Source organism: Aquarana catesbeiana, linkage group LG04 (genome assembly GCF_042186555.1).
Source record: "Aquarana catesbeiana isolate 2022-GZ linkage group LG04, ASM4218655v1, whole genome shotgun sequence".
Lineage (NCBI taxonomy): Eukaryota > Metazoa > Chordata > Amphibia > Anura > Ranidae > Aquarana > Aquarana catesbeiana.
This window is the reverse complement of record NC_133327.1, coordinates 273,455,688-273,475,285: the sequence shown is the minus strand read 5'-3', so window position 1 is coordinate 273,475,285 and position 19,598 is coordinate 273,455,688. Positions and strand designations below refer to the sequence as shown.

Sequence of the window (19,598 nt, the reverse complement as noted above, 5' to 3'; positions counted from 1 at the left end):
CTAGACCATTAATGGTTGAGGAAAAAACCTCTTGTGTAATATATACAGGGGCTGAAGTGCCAGAAGCAGGTGTAGCCCCTGACCCCGATGGCTCTCCCTGGCTAGCCGTCCCTGGCCCATCTTTAGGGGGGGAGGATGCTGCCGACAGGGGGCCCTCAGAACCTGAACGAGATCCCCTAGTGTCTCTGGTTCCTGGGGTGCTTGAACCTCTTCTACCCATAGTGCAAAGCAACAAGGTGTGAGGTATACAAATGAACACTGCCCGCTGAGCGATGTAGTCTGGCTAAAAGCCTTGCTACCCAATGCTCAGTCTGGTGTTACTTCAGTAAATGCTGCCTAGGAGAATGCCTGTGTCCCACCTTACATGCGACCGTCAGCTCTGTGTCTCTCAGAAGGCTGAGTGCATCTGTACAGAGTGCCTTTAATAGCCTGCAGCTGGCCTGAGTGGGAGTCTAAGCACTCTGTGCTGACATCCCGCCCCCTCCTCTACCGCCCCCCCCCCCTCGAGTTTTGAAAAAAACGAGCGCTTCCCGCGCTGCCGACTCTCCTGTCATGCTTCCGGAGAAAGGCTGGGGATGGGGGGGGGGAGGGAGGGAGGCTGGTAACAAGATCTGCCTGAACGGCTATCTTGAGAGATGGTGGCCATTAGGCCGCAGAGCCCGGGTGGTATAACCACTTTCTAGACCCCTGTGGCCCCTCTCTAGCCTGGGGGGGAACATTCAAACATGAGAAATCCCCCTTTCCACCTTACCTGTTTGCAGCCTGCTTGAGACGCTGGGACATAAACAGCGATTACAACACCTGAGACAGAGTCAGCATGTGTAGGTTTGTGCTCTTGGCAGCCCCCGGTGGTCACAATAGGCATAGCATGCATTTACCTTAAAGGAGAAAAGCCACTAGAACTCAAAAATTCTGTGGAATCTCCTCTTACCTTATCCAGCCGCAGGGTGCTGTTTACACAGACCCAATCTTCACCTCTCACGGTGGGCTCCGTTTGAAAAAACCGTCAGAGACTGGGGCCCCCATCAGTAGGGGATCCAACAGTTCTGGGACCGTAAAGCACCTCGCCAGAAATTAGGAAGTTTAAAGCCATTTTCTGATCTGCGGGGTCCAGCTCTCTAAAAAGAGAAGCATTACGGGTAAAACCTCGTTTCTTCGGACACGAGGCCCGGGTACCATTCAATTCGGCCATGAAAAGACACTTTGAATGGATCCGGTTCACCTGACTTGCCCCAGTACAGGATCTTAGGATATTCCCTTTGGAGCTCAGCACAGGACATCTTTACACGTCCATCACCTAAGACACTGGCGTAAAAAAACTGAGGTATCCCTGCAAGGGGGAGGGATTATATAGGGGGTTGAACTTCCTGATAGGGTGTGCCAGTGTCCAATCACCAGTGATACCTATATATAACCCATCAGTAATTACTGTGGCTCTGTGTCCCGTGATGTTCGAGAAAGAAATTAATTTTTTTACAGATTTTTCGGTCTTTTTTCTTTTATAGCGCAAAAAATAAAGAACCCAGCGGTGATTAAATACCACCAAAAGAAAGCTCTATTTGTGTGAAAAAAAGGACAAAAAATTCATATAGATACAGTGTTGCATGACTGAGTAATTGTCATTCAAAATGTGAGAGCACCAAAAGCTGAAAATTGGTCTGGTTATTAAGGGGGTTTAAGTGCCCAGTGATCAAGTGGTTAAATGCCCTCACAAGTTATTTTGAGCATATGTCCAATGATGCCAGTTCAGCATGAAATCCTTCACTGAAGGACACCACCAGATATTCATGAGGGATGGGTTTGATGTCGCCACCTGCAGGAGCAGGACACTACTTGTAACCAAAACATGCACTCGGGGCAGCCACCTACTGGTGGGAGTGTGATGGGGACTCTGGTTTCCTGCAGAGTCCATTATCGAAGAGGGTGGTGTCCAAAGTGAAGAAAGGACTTCCTGGACAGCAGAACAGAATATCGAAGCCACCTCCGGTGAGACAAGCAAATGTGTCAGTTTAGCAACCACAAGTAGGGCCCACCTCCAATCCTATTGTAATCCAGGTGTTGTCAGCGCTGTGATGAGAGAACAAGGTCCGACCGTCATTCACATCTACCAAGGGGTCTGCCCACTTTATCCCACCATAGCAGGGAACTGCATGCGCACTGTGGCAGCACTGGGGGGACACTACTCAAATCTATATACTGTAAATCCAGCCTGTCAGACTGGAACAATAATCCTCTGACAGAGAAAAAAAAAACAAAAAAAATCAGTCAACAGGAACAAAAAAAAGCCGAAAAAGAACCAAGGTCCTAACTCCTAAGCACTAGGCAAAAAACTGAGCAATGTGTATCCTTCAATGAACTGAAGAGAAATAATGTGTTCCTGTGGACTATAGCAACCAGTTCGCTCAATGAAATTATACATGCATAGTTGCTCCATTCCTTGATGTATGGATCAGGGCCAGCAGTCATCGGTGCTTATTACTTTTATCAATATACTTGCTAATTATAGCAGAGTTGCTTCCTTTATTGCAGAAAGAATGACCAGTGTAAAAACGGCTTTCTGCTTCAGAAATTATAACTTAACGCTACCACCATGGTATCATTCCTAAACTAAGAGGTACTGAGGTCACTATACCTTAAAGAGTTATGGCTTTATAGAACATATGAGGCTTGTTCATAGGCAGAGCAACAACTGTAGCTTTGAAAGAGCTGCCCCCCCCCCCCGCAGCAGAGTAGGGTGCACATTTTGACATTTCTGCATGCTGCACATGGACAGTACTTATTTTTAAATTTGAGGATTGTCAAACGAGGTGAACATTTTATTGGTGCCTAAAGTTCTGCTTTAAAAGGAACTAGCATATTAGCATATCTTTTGAGCTAAGCCACAGGATTAGGCATTTGCTAAATATAATTTTAACATTCTTGCAAAACAGAGATTAGAAAGCATGGAACAAAAGAAAGGATACCCGAAATTTGTTCAGCGCTCGACCCAAGGCTTCTATAGTCTCCATATCAAGGTGATTCGTTGGCTCATCGAGAATGTAAAAGTTTGGGCTGAAATAATAATGCATAGGACATGTGAGAAAATAAAAAGAAAAAAAGTTACATTGGAATTTCTCAAAACACTTTTAATATAATCTCACCATGGCATGGTCATTTGGGCAAAGGCAACGCGACTTTTTTGGCCTCCAGACAGACTGACCACTGGCCGCACTGCAAGTTCACCAGAGATCCCATAACTTCCAAGTTGGTGGCGGTACTCCTCTTCTGCTTTCCCTACATTTGATTAGATATAACAAGCATTCTTAAAGACAACATGAAAACACTAATGTGGTAAACGTTCAAATGCAATTAACTTTTCATTTTTATATTTAAAAGATATAGCTTGTTCTTAGGTCATTTCTCTAAAGCTGGATTCACTGTGATCGTTTTCCAGTAAAATCCTTAGGAAGCACATGTTAACGAGCAGTGTAATATATTTCAAATTGTATATTAACATGTGCTGATGTGCTATGTAAAAGTGGCTTACAATGCACGTTTAAAACACGGAGCGACATAGGTTTCCTTTTCATTCAATTAAAAATGCAGCAGGCAAAAAAAAAAAAAAGTGCACCAAAAAGGTGTGAAAGCAGCTTTAGAGCAGAAGGTGGCAGGCTGTAAATTGCAGCAGATTAGTCACACTCATCTGCTCCAGAGATAGGACATAGCAGTTATCCACCTAAACGGGCTCAATCTTTAAATCTTCACAGAATTGAGATCTAAAAATCAATTTACTTCAAACACAAATAGACCATCTTCAAACAACTAGTCCAGAAATAATAATTGATGAAGTAGAAAAAAATAAAAAATCACCTGGAAAACGTTTTGCTAGAAGCTCCACTGCACTAATGTTAAGATCCAGCTGATCCACATGATGCTGACTGAAGTAACCAATCTTCAAATTCCTGAACACAGTAAAGCAGAAAGTCATCAGATACAGGAGATAAAGTGGCAGTGCATATTCATCCAAAGTATTCCAATTGCAAGATGTGTAAAAGTGGTACAAAAGAAAATCAATAAATATTAATAAAACACAGCAGGATGTGCTTTACAAATGTGCATTACATTTCAAAGCAAGTAGAGTAAATAAATGAAGAAAAAAAGCAGGTAGTAGAACCCAGCCTTGTGACCTGTCATAAGACTGGCCTATTTGCCAATCACCAATTTCCCTCTGGAGCTTTAAAAGAGAAGTTCGGGATTAAAAAAAAAAAAAATACTGTATACTCAATTAGGTGGATGCAGCATTGATCCAATGCATATGTTCCCTGCCTGCTTTGCAGTGAGAACTGAGCGATCAAACAGCGCTAACTGCACTGTTCTCCTCTCCGCTCTGAGCAGAGAACCGTGACTGTCAGTCAGCGGCACTCTGCTCTCCCCTTCAGCACTCACCGGAGGGCTGGGCTGTAGAGGTGGCGGGAGGGGCCAGGCTTCTGGGCAGATCCCGACCATTGGGATCTTTCACGAGTCTGAAGTGATGTCAGCGTTAGCGGTCTTTAGCTCACTATCGATTGAAAACAAGTGTAGAAAAAGCCTGCAGAAGCAGGGGAATTGGTAAGTAAAACTGCTTTTCCACTTCCCTTAGACATACATTTTTAACCATTGCAGTATGGACACAGCCCCACTCCAATGGAGGATTTTTACTTTCTCTGAAGTTCAGCTTTAAGCGGAGAGAACTCCGTGACACACCCATCAGGTTATACAAGACACATTGCAGGCTCCCAACCCCAGCCTACATTTTATGAATTGGTCATAAAATGCAGGCCATGGTATAGAACACTAGTTTGGTGTATAATGGAGAGCAGATAGGAGCATTCACTCTCAACACCATAGTTTACAGTGAACTGTGGTACATAGAATATACTTTGAATGTTTAGTTCTAAACAATTATGATTCGTTTGAACATTGTTGTTTCAGTGGGGTTATCAATTAAAAGAGATATTAATGTTCTAAACAAAGCTCACCTGTGTGCATGTCGAATCCCCCGGACAGGAGACAGCTCACCCATCAGTAGTTTTAGCATTGTGGATTTTCCTGCTCCATTCTCTCCCACCTAAAATATGTAATGTAAAACACAGATATCATTGGCCATAGCCATACATTTACAAAATTCTGTAATGCAGACACACTATATTAGAACCTACCACACAGATTCGTGAATCCAGGTCTGCAGATACTGAAAGTTTATTAAAGATTGGCTGATCTGAAGAATACCAGAAATCAGCCTCATCCAACTGTAGAATTGGAGGAGAAAATTTTTCAAAGCCATCAGGAAACCTTCAGGGATCATAAAAAAAAAAGTAAATGGCAGAAATTATTATCGCTTTCAGTACCTTGCTAAAAACATGCTTATATTTTAGCCTATTTACCTTAATATCACTTCAGTATCCTTTTCTATAGGTTGGAGTTCAGGCCTTAGGATAAAAATAAAAAAAAATAAGTTGACATCCTTTTACAAAAAAATAACTCCCATCAGGTTATAATGAAAAACTTACAGTTTCTCCAACAGTTTCAGCTTACTCTGCACCTGAGAGGCCCGGTTGGCATTGTATCGAAATCGATCAATAAAGACCTGTAACAAAAACCGTCTTAAGTGTCCTGGAAAGGAATCTTTTGATTACAGAAATATTTAGGCTCCCAATGCTAACCCTCCTTTTGGAAATGGTAGTTGCTGGCTCTCCTGCTGATCTAACAGATTTTGAAGCTTTCTGAGTGAGTCACTGACCTCAAATATGTATTGAGATCACTTTTATGACTAATTCTTGCATGCTTAGCCTAGGTCCGTGACTAAGCAAGCATTAAAACCAGAGACAGCAGTCAGAAACTAGCACTTTTAAAGTATAACTGAAGGCAATTTTTTTTTTTTTCAATTTTAGATTGCGTGCCGAGGGATTAGAACACAGATCAGGTTTTTACTGTTGTCTGTGCCCCCCCCCCCCCTATTAGGGGCAGCCACCTTCTCTACTTGTTCTGTTGACCCTTATCCCCGGAATTGAAATACAATTTTGAGTGGTCACCAGAAATGGAATCAAGAGGAAATCTTGCAGTGAGGACACCAGTTCTGGTGACTACCAGGGATTGCCTTTACTTTGGAAGGATTTCTTCTTCTTTATGTGGCTATGGTGACAAGAAGTGAAGGGAAAACTCATCAATGGAACAAACAGGGAAAAAAAAAAAAAGACAGGGTTATAACCTTCCATTACTACTTTAGAAGAGGTTAGCAGCCTTAACCTCCATATTTTTTTTAGTACGTTTCCATTAAAGTGTATTTTCACTTTTGGTGCCATATTGGCATAACACGTTTTATATTTGCTACATGTTCCCATTAACATAGCAAACTTGAAAAAAAAAAAAGATTAAAAAAAAATGCTGGTTAACTTTTTAAAGTGCTTTTTTATTTGCTTTTAAAATCCTTAAATACTATCAACCATTCCCAACCCTTCATTTCCACACAGATTTGAATCTCCTGGAGTTTTTCATCACTGGATTGCAAAGGTGACTCATTTCCACATCTTACTAAACCTGAGAGGTTTCAAATCTTTTGCGGATTTGCAGTCCTTATTGCATCTATAGCAATCAAATTATTTTGATACCGTAAGACAAACCTTTTGTCTTATTCAGTGCCATCTTGACAGAAACTCTCTGATGCTTACACCCTTTGAATCTAAATGCAAAAATGATCCCCACTCAGTAGGAATGATCTCCCTCCTGTATGACAACTTAACTGCTAAACAGACATCCCTCCCATTAGATATGTTCACTAAATGGGAACAGGACCTACAACAAACACTGGATCAAATGCACCAGGGCCACCATAAAATCATGTTCCCAGAATGCATCAGCTGTAGAAACCAACTACAAGGTGCTGCTTGGTCCCCACTAGGCTGGCACATGCCACTGCCGACTCTTCTGCAAATTTTCATGCCTGCCCAGATACCGATTCCTTTCTACATATTTGGTGGACCTGCCCAGTGGCTCAATGCTTTTGGCAGCAGATTTACCAGCTTTTACGTGTCCTTTTCCATTTAGCACCTATGCTGAATCCAGCCGAGGCCCTACTTAATCACAAGCCTGAGGGGATCTCAAACTCATTTAACCCCAATGACTCATGTCCTCACAGCTGCAAAACAAGTTATAGCAAAGAAGTGGTCATCGCAACACATCCCCATATCAGAGGTCAGTCTATTGTGCCACAATCAAAGAAAAATGAACAGCACAACTGCAAAATGGCATGTCCATATTCCATTAAGTTTGGGATCCTTAGGCCCCCCCCCCCCCCCCCCCCCCCAACGAGACCACAGCCTACTGGACCTGTGATGGACTTCTCTCCCAGTTTTCCCACCTACCCTCTTGCAACCCAATGGGAAACACAATGCCCTTATGTTATACTAATATGCAACCAATACTGTTGATTTATGTTTACTTTATTATACCTTTTGATATTTAGAAAAAAACAATTCCAATGCCTGTCTTTATATAAAGCCTGTACACATCTACTGTTGTGATTTAGCATGTTATGTACAATAGGCTCTGCCTCTTCTTCAAAAGCAATAAAAATTACTGGACAAGAAAAAAATCCTTACATATGCTCCCTGCTTTGTGAGGTTTAGAGGTGTGGAGTGTTTAACTAAATTAACCCTTTCTGTGCTGAGTTTGCAGCTCTTTATTATCAGCTGTAAACTAGATTTGAACATTGTCTGTCCTTTCAAAGGGTCCAAAATTTAGAGACCACTCTCCTTCATTGTATGTTAATGAAGCAAAATGCACTCTGTGTGGGGGACAAGATACTGTAAAGCCGACCATAGACTGTTTAAATCTTGGCCAGTTCAGCAGGGATCAGCCACTAGCAATATTCACTGTGTTATCCTGGCAGGAACGGCTCCCTGTAACCCACCCCCCAATCCCATCCCCAGGAGAACACAATAGCGCCACAGTAGAGATTTCCCTATAAAACCTGACTGTGTTAATGGGGGAATACAGTGATTCTCTTTCCTGCAAGTGCAACCCATGGTTGCAGGAAAGAAAATTGCATCATCATCCATGGCTGGCTTAAGACTGTCCAGAAATTCTTAGAATCAGCAATTAAACCTTCTCCTTAGAAACATCTAAAAAGGCAAGAAAAGATTTCTTTTTCTGCTGTGAAAATGGGAACACATAACAAACATAGTGGGGTTATCCTAAAAGACTGAAAGAGTGGAAATACCCCTTAAAAAGAACAGTCCAGCTAAAAGTGCTAGTCATTCACTGGCTTACATCTCTTGGAGGCTCCAGCAGCAATATTTCTCAGTCAATGGTTCCTGGCTCTACAGCCACTCTCCATAACGCTTCTCCAAAATATAGTGGATTAAATGGTCTAAGGTCTATCACGAGACACTGTATGTCTCTTCTGCTACAAAGAGCCTTCCTGCTTGCAGTTCTTTAACTAGAGGCTTTAGTTCCACTTTAACTCAACATATCTGCCAAAAACTAATTGGACTTACACTTTACAGAACTACAAATGGAAGATGCCCAGCATTACCTGTATGTGTTCACGATACTGATGTTGTGCCTCATACTCCCTCTGCTGGTTCTTCAAGCGCTCCTCCTTTGTTTTTAGAAAGCTTTCAAAGTTGCCACGGTACCCTTCCAACCGCTGGCTATGTAAATGCACAATGTCTGTGGCCACTGCATTCAGGAAGTTACGGTCGTGGGAAACAACTAAGATGGTTGAGGGCCAGGTCTGTAAAATGGTTCAAGAAGTTACATTACAAAAATGCAAAGACAATGTCTAAAAGCCAGCTATGAAACCAACCGTTGGCATACAGACCTGTAAGTAGTTCTCCAACCACAAAATGGCCCGTACATCCAACATGTTTGTAGGCTCTGTGCAAATAAATTAAAAAAAAAGTTTAATCCATGAAAAATTTATGACTGAGAAGGCATCCGGGGTGATATTGCGGTTGGCCTAGTGGCTTATCGGTCAGCAAAATTAAATGGGTCCTGAACTCATTACCTTCCCAAGGTTACTCTTTGCATGGTGTATGTTCTCTATGTATTAATGTAGGTTTCCTCGGGGAACTTCCTCTCACCGCCACAAAACATACTGATAGGTTACCTGTTTTTTTAAGCAAATGGGCCCTGGTTTGTGTCTAAAAGCTTTATGACTGACATTGACATATTGTAAGCGCTTTAGAGGAAAGAGTATATATAAACTGTTTTACGTATCCTGAACTTTGTAGTACTGACACTTTATAAATAAAACATGATAGGAAGCCTGCACATGAGAATACTTACCATCAAGTAACAGCAGATCTGGTCTGATAAAATAAAATAAAATATGTTAATATTCTGTATGTATATATAAATATATATATATATCACCATTGCTGCTATTAATTTAAAAGTAAAACAAAAACAGTTACCTTGCAAAAAGAGCACGAGCCAATGCCAACCTCATACGCCAACCACCAGAAAACTCCCTGAAAACAAAAACATATAAAAACATACATACTTCTTCCTACAAAATGTTGTTTTGCTGCATCAGCAATGTTGAGAAATACTTTCTGTAACAGAGGTTCTCAACCCTCATTCTCATGTCATTAGTCCTGATTAATCAGCAAAATTCAAACCCATAGCCATTGTAGCCATCTTCTACTGAGGGACCCAAATAATCCTGACAACCAGTTGCAGCCATTGCAGAGTGGTGAGCAGATAGGCTCTTAGAGGAAATGCCTTGAAATTGACACTATATTGTCAAAAGTATTGGGACGCCTGCCTTTACATGCACATGAACTTCAATGGCATCCCTGTCTTAGCCCCTAGGGTTCAATATTGAGTTGGCCCACCCTTTGCGGCTATAACAGCCGCAACTCTTCTGGGAAGGCTGTCCACAAGGTTTAGGAATGTATCCATGGGAATGTTTGACCATTCTTCTAGAAGCGCATTTGTGAGGTCAGGCACTGATTTTGGACGAGAAGGCCTAGCTTGCAGTCTCTGCTCTAATCCCAAAGGTGTTCTATTGTGTTGAGGTTAGGACACACAAGTTCCTCTACCCCAAACTCGCTCATCCAGGTCTTTATGGACCTTGCTTTGTGCACTGGTGAGCAGTCATGCTGGAACAGGAAGGGGCCATCCCCAAACTGTTCCCACAAAGTTGGGAGCATGAAATGGTCCAAAATGTCTTGGTATGCTGATGCCTTAAGAGTCACTGGAAGGAAGGGGCCAAGCCCACCCCCTGAAAAACAACCCCACACCATAATTCCCCCCTCCACCAAATGATGTGGACCAGTGCAAAAAGGAAGGTCCATAAAGACACGGATGAGTGAGTTTGGGGTGGAGGAACTTGACTGGCCTTCAGAGAGTCCTGACCTCAACCCGATAGAACACCTTTGCGATGAATTAGAGCAGAGACTGTGAGCCAAGCCTTCTCGTCCAACATCAGTGCCTGACCTCGCAAATGTGGTTCTGGAAGAATAGTCAAACATTCTCAGACACACTTCTAAACTTTGTGGACAGCCTTCCTAGAAGAGTTGAAGCTGTTATAGCTGCAAAGGGTGGGCCAACTCAATATTGAACCCTACGGACTAAGACTGGGGTACCATTATAGTTCGTGTGTGTATAAAGGCAGGCGTCACAATACTTTTGACAATAGCGTTAGTGTGTGTGTGCGCGCGCGCGCGCGCGCACACACACACACACACACACACACACACACACACACACACACGATATTGGTTACATTTAATTCCATTCTGTGTTTGTCATTTTAACAAATTCCCCTACAAATCTTCTACATACAGTAGATTTTAAAAATGTGAAAAATATTTTTCTTGGATCCGTGTTTTTATGTATAAATTGAGAGTAGGTACTACAAATGAGTGCAAGTAAGCGGCTCCACCTTCTATAACATGACCAATCCCTACATTCAATTAGGAAACCTTTTATCCCCCAGCATCCCTTTAGGTATGCAGAAAATTTGCTAAACTGGTGTCTCACCTTAGCTCAAGCTCTGAGCAGCTTTCTGGAAAAACTGTGAACCTAAGGTTTCCAGAAAAATATATCTTTTTTTTTTTATATATCTTTTTTTGGTAGATTAAAAAAAAAAAATGATATTTGGCTGCAGATGGAAATAACAAGGCCATTTATGATTACATAATGCTATTTTTTTGAAAACATAATTACATAATGCTCTTTAAAAAGAAACTGCAATCCTCATGTTGTAAAGCATGGTTGTGGCAGTAAATAACCCTTCTCTTCCCCTCATGTGTAATATCCTTGTACTACTTAAATTTATGTTTCTATAAATTGGTTCCTATATGCTTCCTTAAAGTGTTTGTTACTCTACAAAAGAAAAAACAAACAAAAAAAAAACCACACAGATCCTGTTACCTTAAAACATGAATAACAGCATAACAGCATAGTGCTTGTGCTGTGTAATTTGGCCTCTTCTATCACCTAAAAAAACCTGTCTGATCCTGCCTGGCTATGCCCTCCCACCTGTAAACTGACCACCGTTTATCATGGCTGCTCACCCCAGACACTGTGGTCAGTTTACCTGCCTCCTTCATCCACAGCCATGCTCTGTCCTTCTGTCCCCCCCCCCCCTCCCCCCTGCTGTGTCAGTACCCACCCCCCTCCCCTCCTGCAGCTATCAGAACTACAAAAAAAATCATCCCATCTGTAACATAACGATATTTTTCCCTGTGTTATATATAAAAAAATGCCGATTTGTACCTATATCAGAGCGTCTCCCGGTGCTTAGGTGACTCCTTGGCTCCCTCTCCACCTCCCCGGCTGACGTCAGTAGGAGTGCTCAGCCCCGCCCGCTATAGCTGTCAGCCGGGCAAAGGAGAGAGCCGAGGAGTCACGTGAGTGACTTTAAAGTGATTGTAAGTCAGGTTTTTTCAATCTTTGCATTGAGATTAAAAACCGTCTGTGTGCAGTAGCCCCCCCAATACTTACCTGAGCCCCATCTCTATGCAAGGATGTCCACTAGTGCCTCAGCCATCCAGGACTCTCTTCCTGAATAGCTGAGACACAGCAGCGGTGCCACTGGTTCCCGCTGCTGTTAGTCAATTAAAGTCAGTTAGCCAATCAGGAGAGAGAGGGGACGGGGCCAAACTGGGACTCCGTGTCTGAATGGACATAGGGAGCTGTGACTCGGCTCGGGTGCCCCCATAGCAAGCTTCTTGCTGTGGGGGCACACAACAAGAGGGAGGGGCCAGGAGCACTGAAGAGGGACCCGAGAAGAGGAGGATCCAGGCTGCCCTGTGCAAAACCATTACACAGGGCAGATAAGTATGACACGTTTGTTATTTTTAGAAAATACAAAACAAAAAAAACGAGATTTTACAATCATTTTAACTATAGTTTGATACCATTTGATACCAATTTCTCTGATGAAATTGTTGTACAACAAAGAATATGCTAGTTTATTCTTCCAAACACGAAAACACTCAAAACATCACTGAACAAAACAAAACAAAAAGAAAAACCTAACACACTAACCGGTTTCAATTAAGGGTGATGCTAATATAGTGACAATTTTTTTACTTCTGAAAGTGACACTAAACTCACATTTTTTATTAAATAAAATAAATGCAGGCTGTGCCCCCCTTGTGTATTTGAACATTGCCAAATTTTCTTGCTCACTCCCGAGATGGACTACATCTATATGCAGATACATTCACCTCTATGGGAATTGTAGTACACTTAGAGTGGAGCATGTGACTAGAAGTAACAGCACTGCTCACTCTAGCTAGTAGCAGTATGAGACTTGAATGACAAATGCACGGTCATGCAACACTGTACCCAAATGAAATTATGATTTTTTTTCCCCACAAATAGAGCTTTCTTTTGGTGATATGTAATCACTGTTTTTTTTTTATTTTTTGCTAAAAAAATACATATATTTTTTTTTCCTTCTCAAAAAACATTTCATAGTTTGTTATAAAATTTTGAAAACCGGTAATTTGTCTCCTTCATTGATGTGCGCTGATGAGGCAGCACTGATGGGAACTGATAAGGCGGCACAGAAGGGTGGCACTGATGGGCACTGGTAGGTGACACTGATGATGATGCACTGATGGGCACTAGTTGGCAGCACTGATAGGTGGTACTGATATGCATCTGTAGGTGACACGGGCAGGTGGCACTGGAGGGCATTGCATAGCAGCAGTGCCTCTCCCGGTTCGGGACTAATGTCCCTCTGTCAGAAGCCAGTGATCAGCTTTTTTTTCCCCCTCATGCTGTCAGCGTGAGGAAAAAAAAAAAAAAAACAGCAGATTACCGATCTGATCAGCTGTCATTGGCCTTTTTTTAATCTAATTTGACCAGTTATTTTTTTTTTTTTTTTTAAAAAGGAGTTTTCTGTAAAAAGTATATACCAGTATTTCATTTGTTAATTTTAAAATGACACTACAAAAAGGGATATTTGTACTTAAAGCAGTTCTTTACCATAGGAACACAAATTAAAAAAAGTTAGTAGCTATAAATACTTTAGCTGCTGCCTTTTAATAAAAGGACCCTTATCTGTCCAAGCGTCCGAGCCTGTTCTTCACTGGTCTTTGGGTCCCCGGGGCCGGCATCTTTAGTATGGGAAGCCAGCTGGCTCCTTGTGGATTCACAAAAGGCTACCCATCGTGGTGTGCTTTGTGAATGGTTCCACAGCCTTCTGGGACCTGTGACGTGTTCCAAAAGGCGGCGCGGACAAAGGTAAAGGGGAAAGCCCACTTCCAATCAGATCATCTAGGCAAAGTGGGAACAGTCACCTATCAAAACTGGGTGCACCCCCCCCCCCCCAAAACACCAAAAAAAAAAACAAAAAAAAAACCTGCCCAAAAAGTTGTTAGAGCGGGTGTGGGAGGGTGGAGGAGGAAAAACAGAACTGCTCCTACTCCCAGCATACTTTCATTTTCTGGTAAAGTAGAACTAAGAACATGATCATAAACACAGAGGGGAGGGGCAGGACCTGTGTCCCACAATGGAATCCAAAAAATGTTTTTTACAGTAAGTACAAAAATCCATTGGGGGCAGGAATTCAGAAACTACAAGGTCATCTAAAATCTGTCCAACTGAGGGGTGAGCAACAGCAACAAGCACTAACAGAACTAAAAAAAACACAACAGTACTAAGAACTGCCTGCAGTTTAAAGAGCCACCTGAAGCACCTTCTGGCATCAGAAGAGGCCCCAAGAGCCACCTGGGTAAAACTTGAAGAATATGTAAACAAAAGACTGGATGAGACGGCATCCTTGCAAATCTGGGTTGCTTGATGCTGAAAAGTCCAAGAAACACTCACAGATCTAGTAGCGTACACCTTGGTAGAAAAGGCTGGAACCCAATCCTTAAGACTTTAAGCTTGGACAATGGTCTGCCTGAGCCACTAAGAAATGATGGGAGGAGACCATCAGGAATGACAAGGAGAGACAGTCTTTTCAATGGAGGCGGTGGCTGCAAGCTGGAGCCAGACAGAGGGATGGAAAGCAGAAATTATCTTCAGAAGGACAAAAAACATTTCAAAACTACCTCATCCTGGTGTAAGATCAGAAAGGTTTCTTTATAGGACTAGCCTTTTAGCTGAGACACTCACCTCACAGAAGTGAAAGCAAGAAACACAACCTTGTGAGTGAGGGTGGAAAGGGGATTATCCCTGATCAATTTAATGTTGGTATTTTGAAGTGCAGAGAGAACTAAATTCAGATCCCGCAGACTGGGAACAGCAAAGGGGAAGCCACGTAGAAGAACGTATGTGTCCCTCAAATCCTCGGCTTTAACAACTATGCTGCTGTTGACAGGAGTCTTATCAATTTGGACTACCACATCTGCCTAGGCCAGTCTGGAGCTATTAGGATCACTGTAATATTCTCAATCTCAATTCTGAGATCAGATGTAAGGAGTTTTAGGGAAGAAAGGCATAGATCAGTGTGCACTGATCCATTGGAGCTCCCAGAGCATTCTCTGGTTCCGCTAAAGGATCCCTGTACCTGGAGGCAAACCTTTTGGCTAATGAAGTTTGTCTGCCAACTGTCCACATCTGGGATGTAAATGGAAGATAGGGCTGGAATGTGAAGTTCTGGTAGGGATAGGATTTGCTTTACCTCTGTTGTGATGGTGGGACTTCTGCTTCTTCCATCATGATTGATGTACGCCACTAATTGAGCAATGCCTAACTGAATCTGGATGGGACAACCCTCCAGCTGGGAGGTCCAGCGTTTCAGGGAGGAACAAATCGTCCTAAGCTCCACAATCAGGAGATAAGATTGCTCCGACGCCAAGTCCCCTGCACAGACAAGCTACCCAGGACTAACCCCCTTTTCCTGCCCTACAGGCAAGCATCCCTTATAAGAACCACTCAGAAGACCAGAAAAAAGGACTCTCTTAATTTCAGAGTAGATTTCCTAAGTGACCAAGCCAAGAAGTCAAAAGGACTGGGCTGACTTGTCCCATGATGACATGATGTTGTGCTTTAGGGCTCTAGAGTGGAACTGGATGAATGGGACAGCCTAACATGGAGGATTTCAGCAGTCCCTGGACTCTCACACAGAACTGAAGAGTTGCGTAACTCTTGCTCTCAAAAGTATGAGTCTGGGGCTGACACAGACTTTAAAGTATCACCTGGTTTCAGAGCGGACTGCCAGATGGTCCCATGCAGACTGCAGCAGAAGGTCATTTAGATAGCCCACACTGAGGATGCCCTGAGAGCACAGATAGCGGCCAGCACCTTTGTGAAAAGAAGGAAAAAATCGCTGATAACCCGTAAAATTGAGAAAAGTCCTTGATAGTCACAGAAGCTAGAAAGTCTCACTGATGAAGGGAGGCCATGACCTACCCTGATGGATGCTATTCAGAATTTTTTTTTGGCTTGAATGAGTACATTTATGGCCTTCAGAACCCCTAGTATCCTTCTGCCACAGGGACTGGGGCAAAGATGTTCTGCTCCAGGAGACCCACCATGGTTATATGGACATTTGTTAACCTGTGACACAGGTAAGTTGTAAGCAATAAACCAGGGAGGAGGCTGGTAGCAAAACTCTACCTTAAAGCATATGGAAACTGCCTTCCACACCCGAACATCTAGGATGCTGGTTGTCCAAGTGTCCGCAAAAGCTAACAGATGTCCCTGGCTTTGGAAAGTTGGGAAGCCCTCTCATGCTGAAGATGATTTAGTTGGGGGACTTGGAAGTCCATGACTTATGGGCAGACTGGGTGCCAAATTTGGGTTTAAAAGTTTATGCTTGGGAATACCAAAAGGGACCTCTAACAGCCCACCTACACTGCAATTCAAATCTGCATGCATAAGCTCCTAATGCTCTATGACCAGGGTATCAATTGCCATGGTGATCAGATTCCTCCTAAAAGCCTTAGACCAGTCAGAGTTTGACAGATTAAGGTCATGGTCAGGATAGGATGAATGGAACCCAAAAACGCACGTTTTGCCACAATTCCTAATCAACCAAATGTTAATGGGGCCTAAAACTAAATATGGAAAGACTACAACCTGGTTATCATGGATAAATTCTGACATCATTGCATGTTTAGATTACAAGATTTTGGTCTTAAATTGCAATTCTGCCAGTAGTGTCCCTCAATGCAAGATCAATGACTGTATTACATCACCATGAATTGTGTTGGAAACATTCACTTACTTAGTCATCTGCTGCTGCATAGTGTGTTTGAATCCCAAACCAGCGAGAACCACAGAGGCTCTGAAATGAGAGAAAACAATAAGATTAAACTCTCAAAAAAATATTCTGAAGGGAACCAAAATATTATACTGTACCTGGCTGGTGCTTTGTCGGCTTCAATTTCTTCCAGTTTGCTGTATATCTCTGATAGACGAACACTCTCTGAACCATCACCCCTGAAGATACACATAAAAAGGTAATCGTGAATAGTTAAAAGTTAAAAACAGCTTTGCTCACAAAATATTTTAGGGTGGCTTCACACTGCCCCAGTGCACTTCCACTGCACTTGGGGCAAAGAGCAGCTAACCAGCAGGTTTTGTGCGGATTAGCTGTGCCTCCCCATAGACTTCTATTATGGTTCCACGGTTTTGGTTCGCTTTTAGAAAGCGCAATGAAGATACAGTTTGCAGGAGTTTTGATGTGCTTTCTGAAACCACACAAAAAATGCAGGACCTCATAGAAGTCTATGGGAAAATCGCACCTAACCCGCATAAAAAAAACAAAAAAAAACAAAAACAAAACACAGGTTAGCTGCACTTTAGCAAAAGCACAGTGGGTTGCGTGAAGCCATCCTAAGTTTTCAAATGAAAGGGTTTCAAATTAAAAGGTTTAAACTAGGGTTGCACCAATACTAGTATCGGTGCCAATACTGAGTATTTGCACAAGTATCGGTACTCGTGCAAATGCGCCGATACTTTCAGGCTCGGTTCTTTGAGCTGTCAGTGGGTCTTCCCTGTTGACAGCTGAAATGTTAATGAAGTCTGGTAATTGGAGCAGTCGTAAAAAAAAAAAAAAAAAAAAAAAATAGCAAAGCAGCCAGCAATGTTTATGAACAACACTGCTCAGCAACTGAAACACTACAGTAAAAAGAAACATTGTTTCATTTTGTATATTTCTGTTTCTTCATCTGCAAATCAAAGGGATGAACAAATGTTCCACCGTTTAACCCCTTATTAACCCTTACCCTAATAAGCCTTAATTAACTCCCTATTCTCCTCCATTTAATTATTATTTTCCTGCTTTTTTTTTGTTTAGGTGTATTTTATAAACGATAAACTTATTTTTTTGTTTGCTTTGTTAGTGAATATTTTTACACATATATTAAACATATATTTACACATTTCACATAAAAAAGTGCAAAATTTAAAAAAAAAAAAAAATATTTATTTAATTTGTAAATAACTTTTCAATGCTTTGTACCACTGCTGACAGCTGAAGTGAAAACAAAACAGTTGCGGTAGGTATCGGCGAGTACTAAAAATATATGGTATTGGTGCATCCCTAGACAAAAAAAAACGTGTCCCTGGGAAGTAAATATGGCATAACACATGTGCAGATTATTTTGTCCTATTGGGCTATATCCCCCCATTTGGATATATAGAGTGCACACTGGAGTGCCATTATATCTCAGTGAATGGGCTAGAATACATAGTTTCCCTGCAGCATTGTTAGGGGAGAAAACAACAGAGGCTAGTAATATAAAAAGTATTGCACAAGGGTGAGGGGTGGATGTGGAATAATTATAACCCTACACAGGTACCATCCCCAAAGATGCAAAAGTTAATAACAAAAATAAAGCGGAGTGGGACTTTGTATGTACCACCTTGTAGGGCTTAATAAATGCACATACCGCAGAATAAAAATATAATTCATCTTTGTTATTGACTAATATAAAAAGTAGTATACAAAGATGGTCTCAAGCAAGAATTAACTTTCTTGATTTAAAAGGATAACGCCACTTTTGTGGGAAAAAATATAGCCAGTAGAAACAAAAATATATATAGCATTTACAATTTCTACACAACCCATGTTGTAATTTATAGTCATCAAAAAATACCCTTCCTTTTCTATTTGCAGCACTTTAATTTTCTGAAAAACTAAATTCAATATGGAAACCTAAAAAGGTGTTCTGTACACAATGCCTTAAAAAATGTAATTTCGAGTTAGAGACCTGGATCAAGCATGTACAAAATTCAAACAAGTACCGTATTTTACATCTCTACATCTGTTCTGTTTTAGTGACTTAGAAAACATTAAAACGTCAAAGCATCAGCATGATAACCAGGAAACTAGCATTTTCAGAAGAAGGTGAAGACACAAACGGTAACTTACATATTTGTCCCAGAACAGGTGTACTTTAGGTATGGCTATAAATAATAAAATCGAGAAACTTTCAGCTACCTGGAAAAATATAAATGTAATCACCCAGAATAAGTTTACTTAGAGTTGCACAGCTTCATGTTAACTCTAATACCAGAAGGAAGTACTACCAGACTGGTACAAAGTAGGGTTTCACCTTAAAGAGGAACTTCAGCCTTTGCCCTCCCTCCATTTTTTCCCCTGCTTACCTTTTACTGTCTCCTGCACAGTACGGATACTCACCTAGTCAGCAGATGCAGCGTTGAGCTGCTGGGATTCTTCTTTGTGCAGCTGCTGCAGGGTCTGGTGCCACCAGGCTGCCTGTGACAGCTGCTTGCTCTTTAGGTTGCATGCACCTCTAGGCCTGCTCCTTACTGAATGGGACTGGATGTCATGCAGCCCAGGAGGCACCAGGGGTACCGGGTCATTTGCCGTGGCAAATTTCAGAAATTAGGGGCAGGCAGAACCTTTTAAGCCAAAAAAAAGGGGGGGGGGGGTCAGGATGGAGGAGTAGGAGAGTGCCATGGACGGGTGAAAGTCCGCTTTAAGGCAGAAGTGACTATTTTCTTGGTACCGTCATTCTAGTGGCATGGCCTATACCCTCAAGGTCTGTTTTCTCCTTCAATGAAATATAGGAAAATTATGTTATTTATGCTTTTTGTTTTCAATTATTCCACCCCATTTTCTTACTAAATGAGTAAAGATGACAATCCAGATATACTACTTTACTAGTAGGGGTGCAACGGATCGTTGCCGATCCGTG

General features: G+C 42.0%; 1 protein-coding gene across 1 annotated transcript in view; it reads right to left on the bottom strand.

The window, feature by feature from the left end:
• The window catches only part of ABCF3 (ATP binding cassette subfamily F member 3), a 61,435-nt gene that overhangs the window by 10,331 nt on the left and 31,506 nt on the right, over nt 1-19,598 (bottom strand). Inside the window, exons 8-20 of the mRNA XM_073626567.1 lie at nt 16,792-16,872; nt 16,658-16,717; nt 9,435-9,491; nt 9,307-9,329; nt 8,840-8,895; nt 8,552-8,752; nt 5,529-5,605; nt 5,403-5,447; nt 5,178-5,310; nt 4,998-5,086; nt 3,850-3,941; nt 3,141-3,273; nt 2,964-3,051 (exon numbers count right to left, since the gene is read on the bottom strand). Coding sequence (XP_073482668.1) covers nt 2,964-3,051; nt 3,141-3,273; nt 3,850-3,941; nt 4,998-5,086; nt 5,178-5,310; nt 5,403-5,447; nt 5,529-5,605; nt 8,552-8,752; nt 8,840-8,895; nt 9,307-9,329; nt 9,435-9,491; nt 16,658-16,717; nt 16,792-16,872 — 1,135 coding nt within the window. The remainder of the gene's footprint in view (nt 1-2,963; nt 3,052-3,140; nt 3,274-3,849; nt 3,942-4,997; nt 5,087-5,177; nt 5,311-5,402; nt 5,448-5,528; nt 5,606-8,551; nt 8,753-8,839; nt 8,896-9,306; nt 9,330-9,434; nt 9,492-16,657; nt 16,718-16,791; nt 16,873-19,598) is intronic.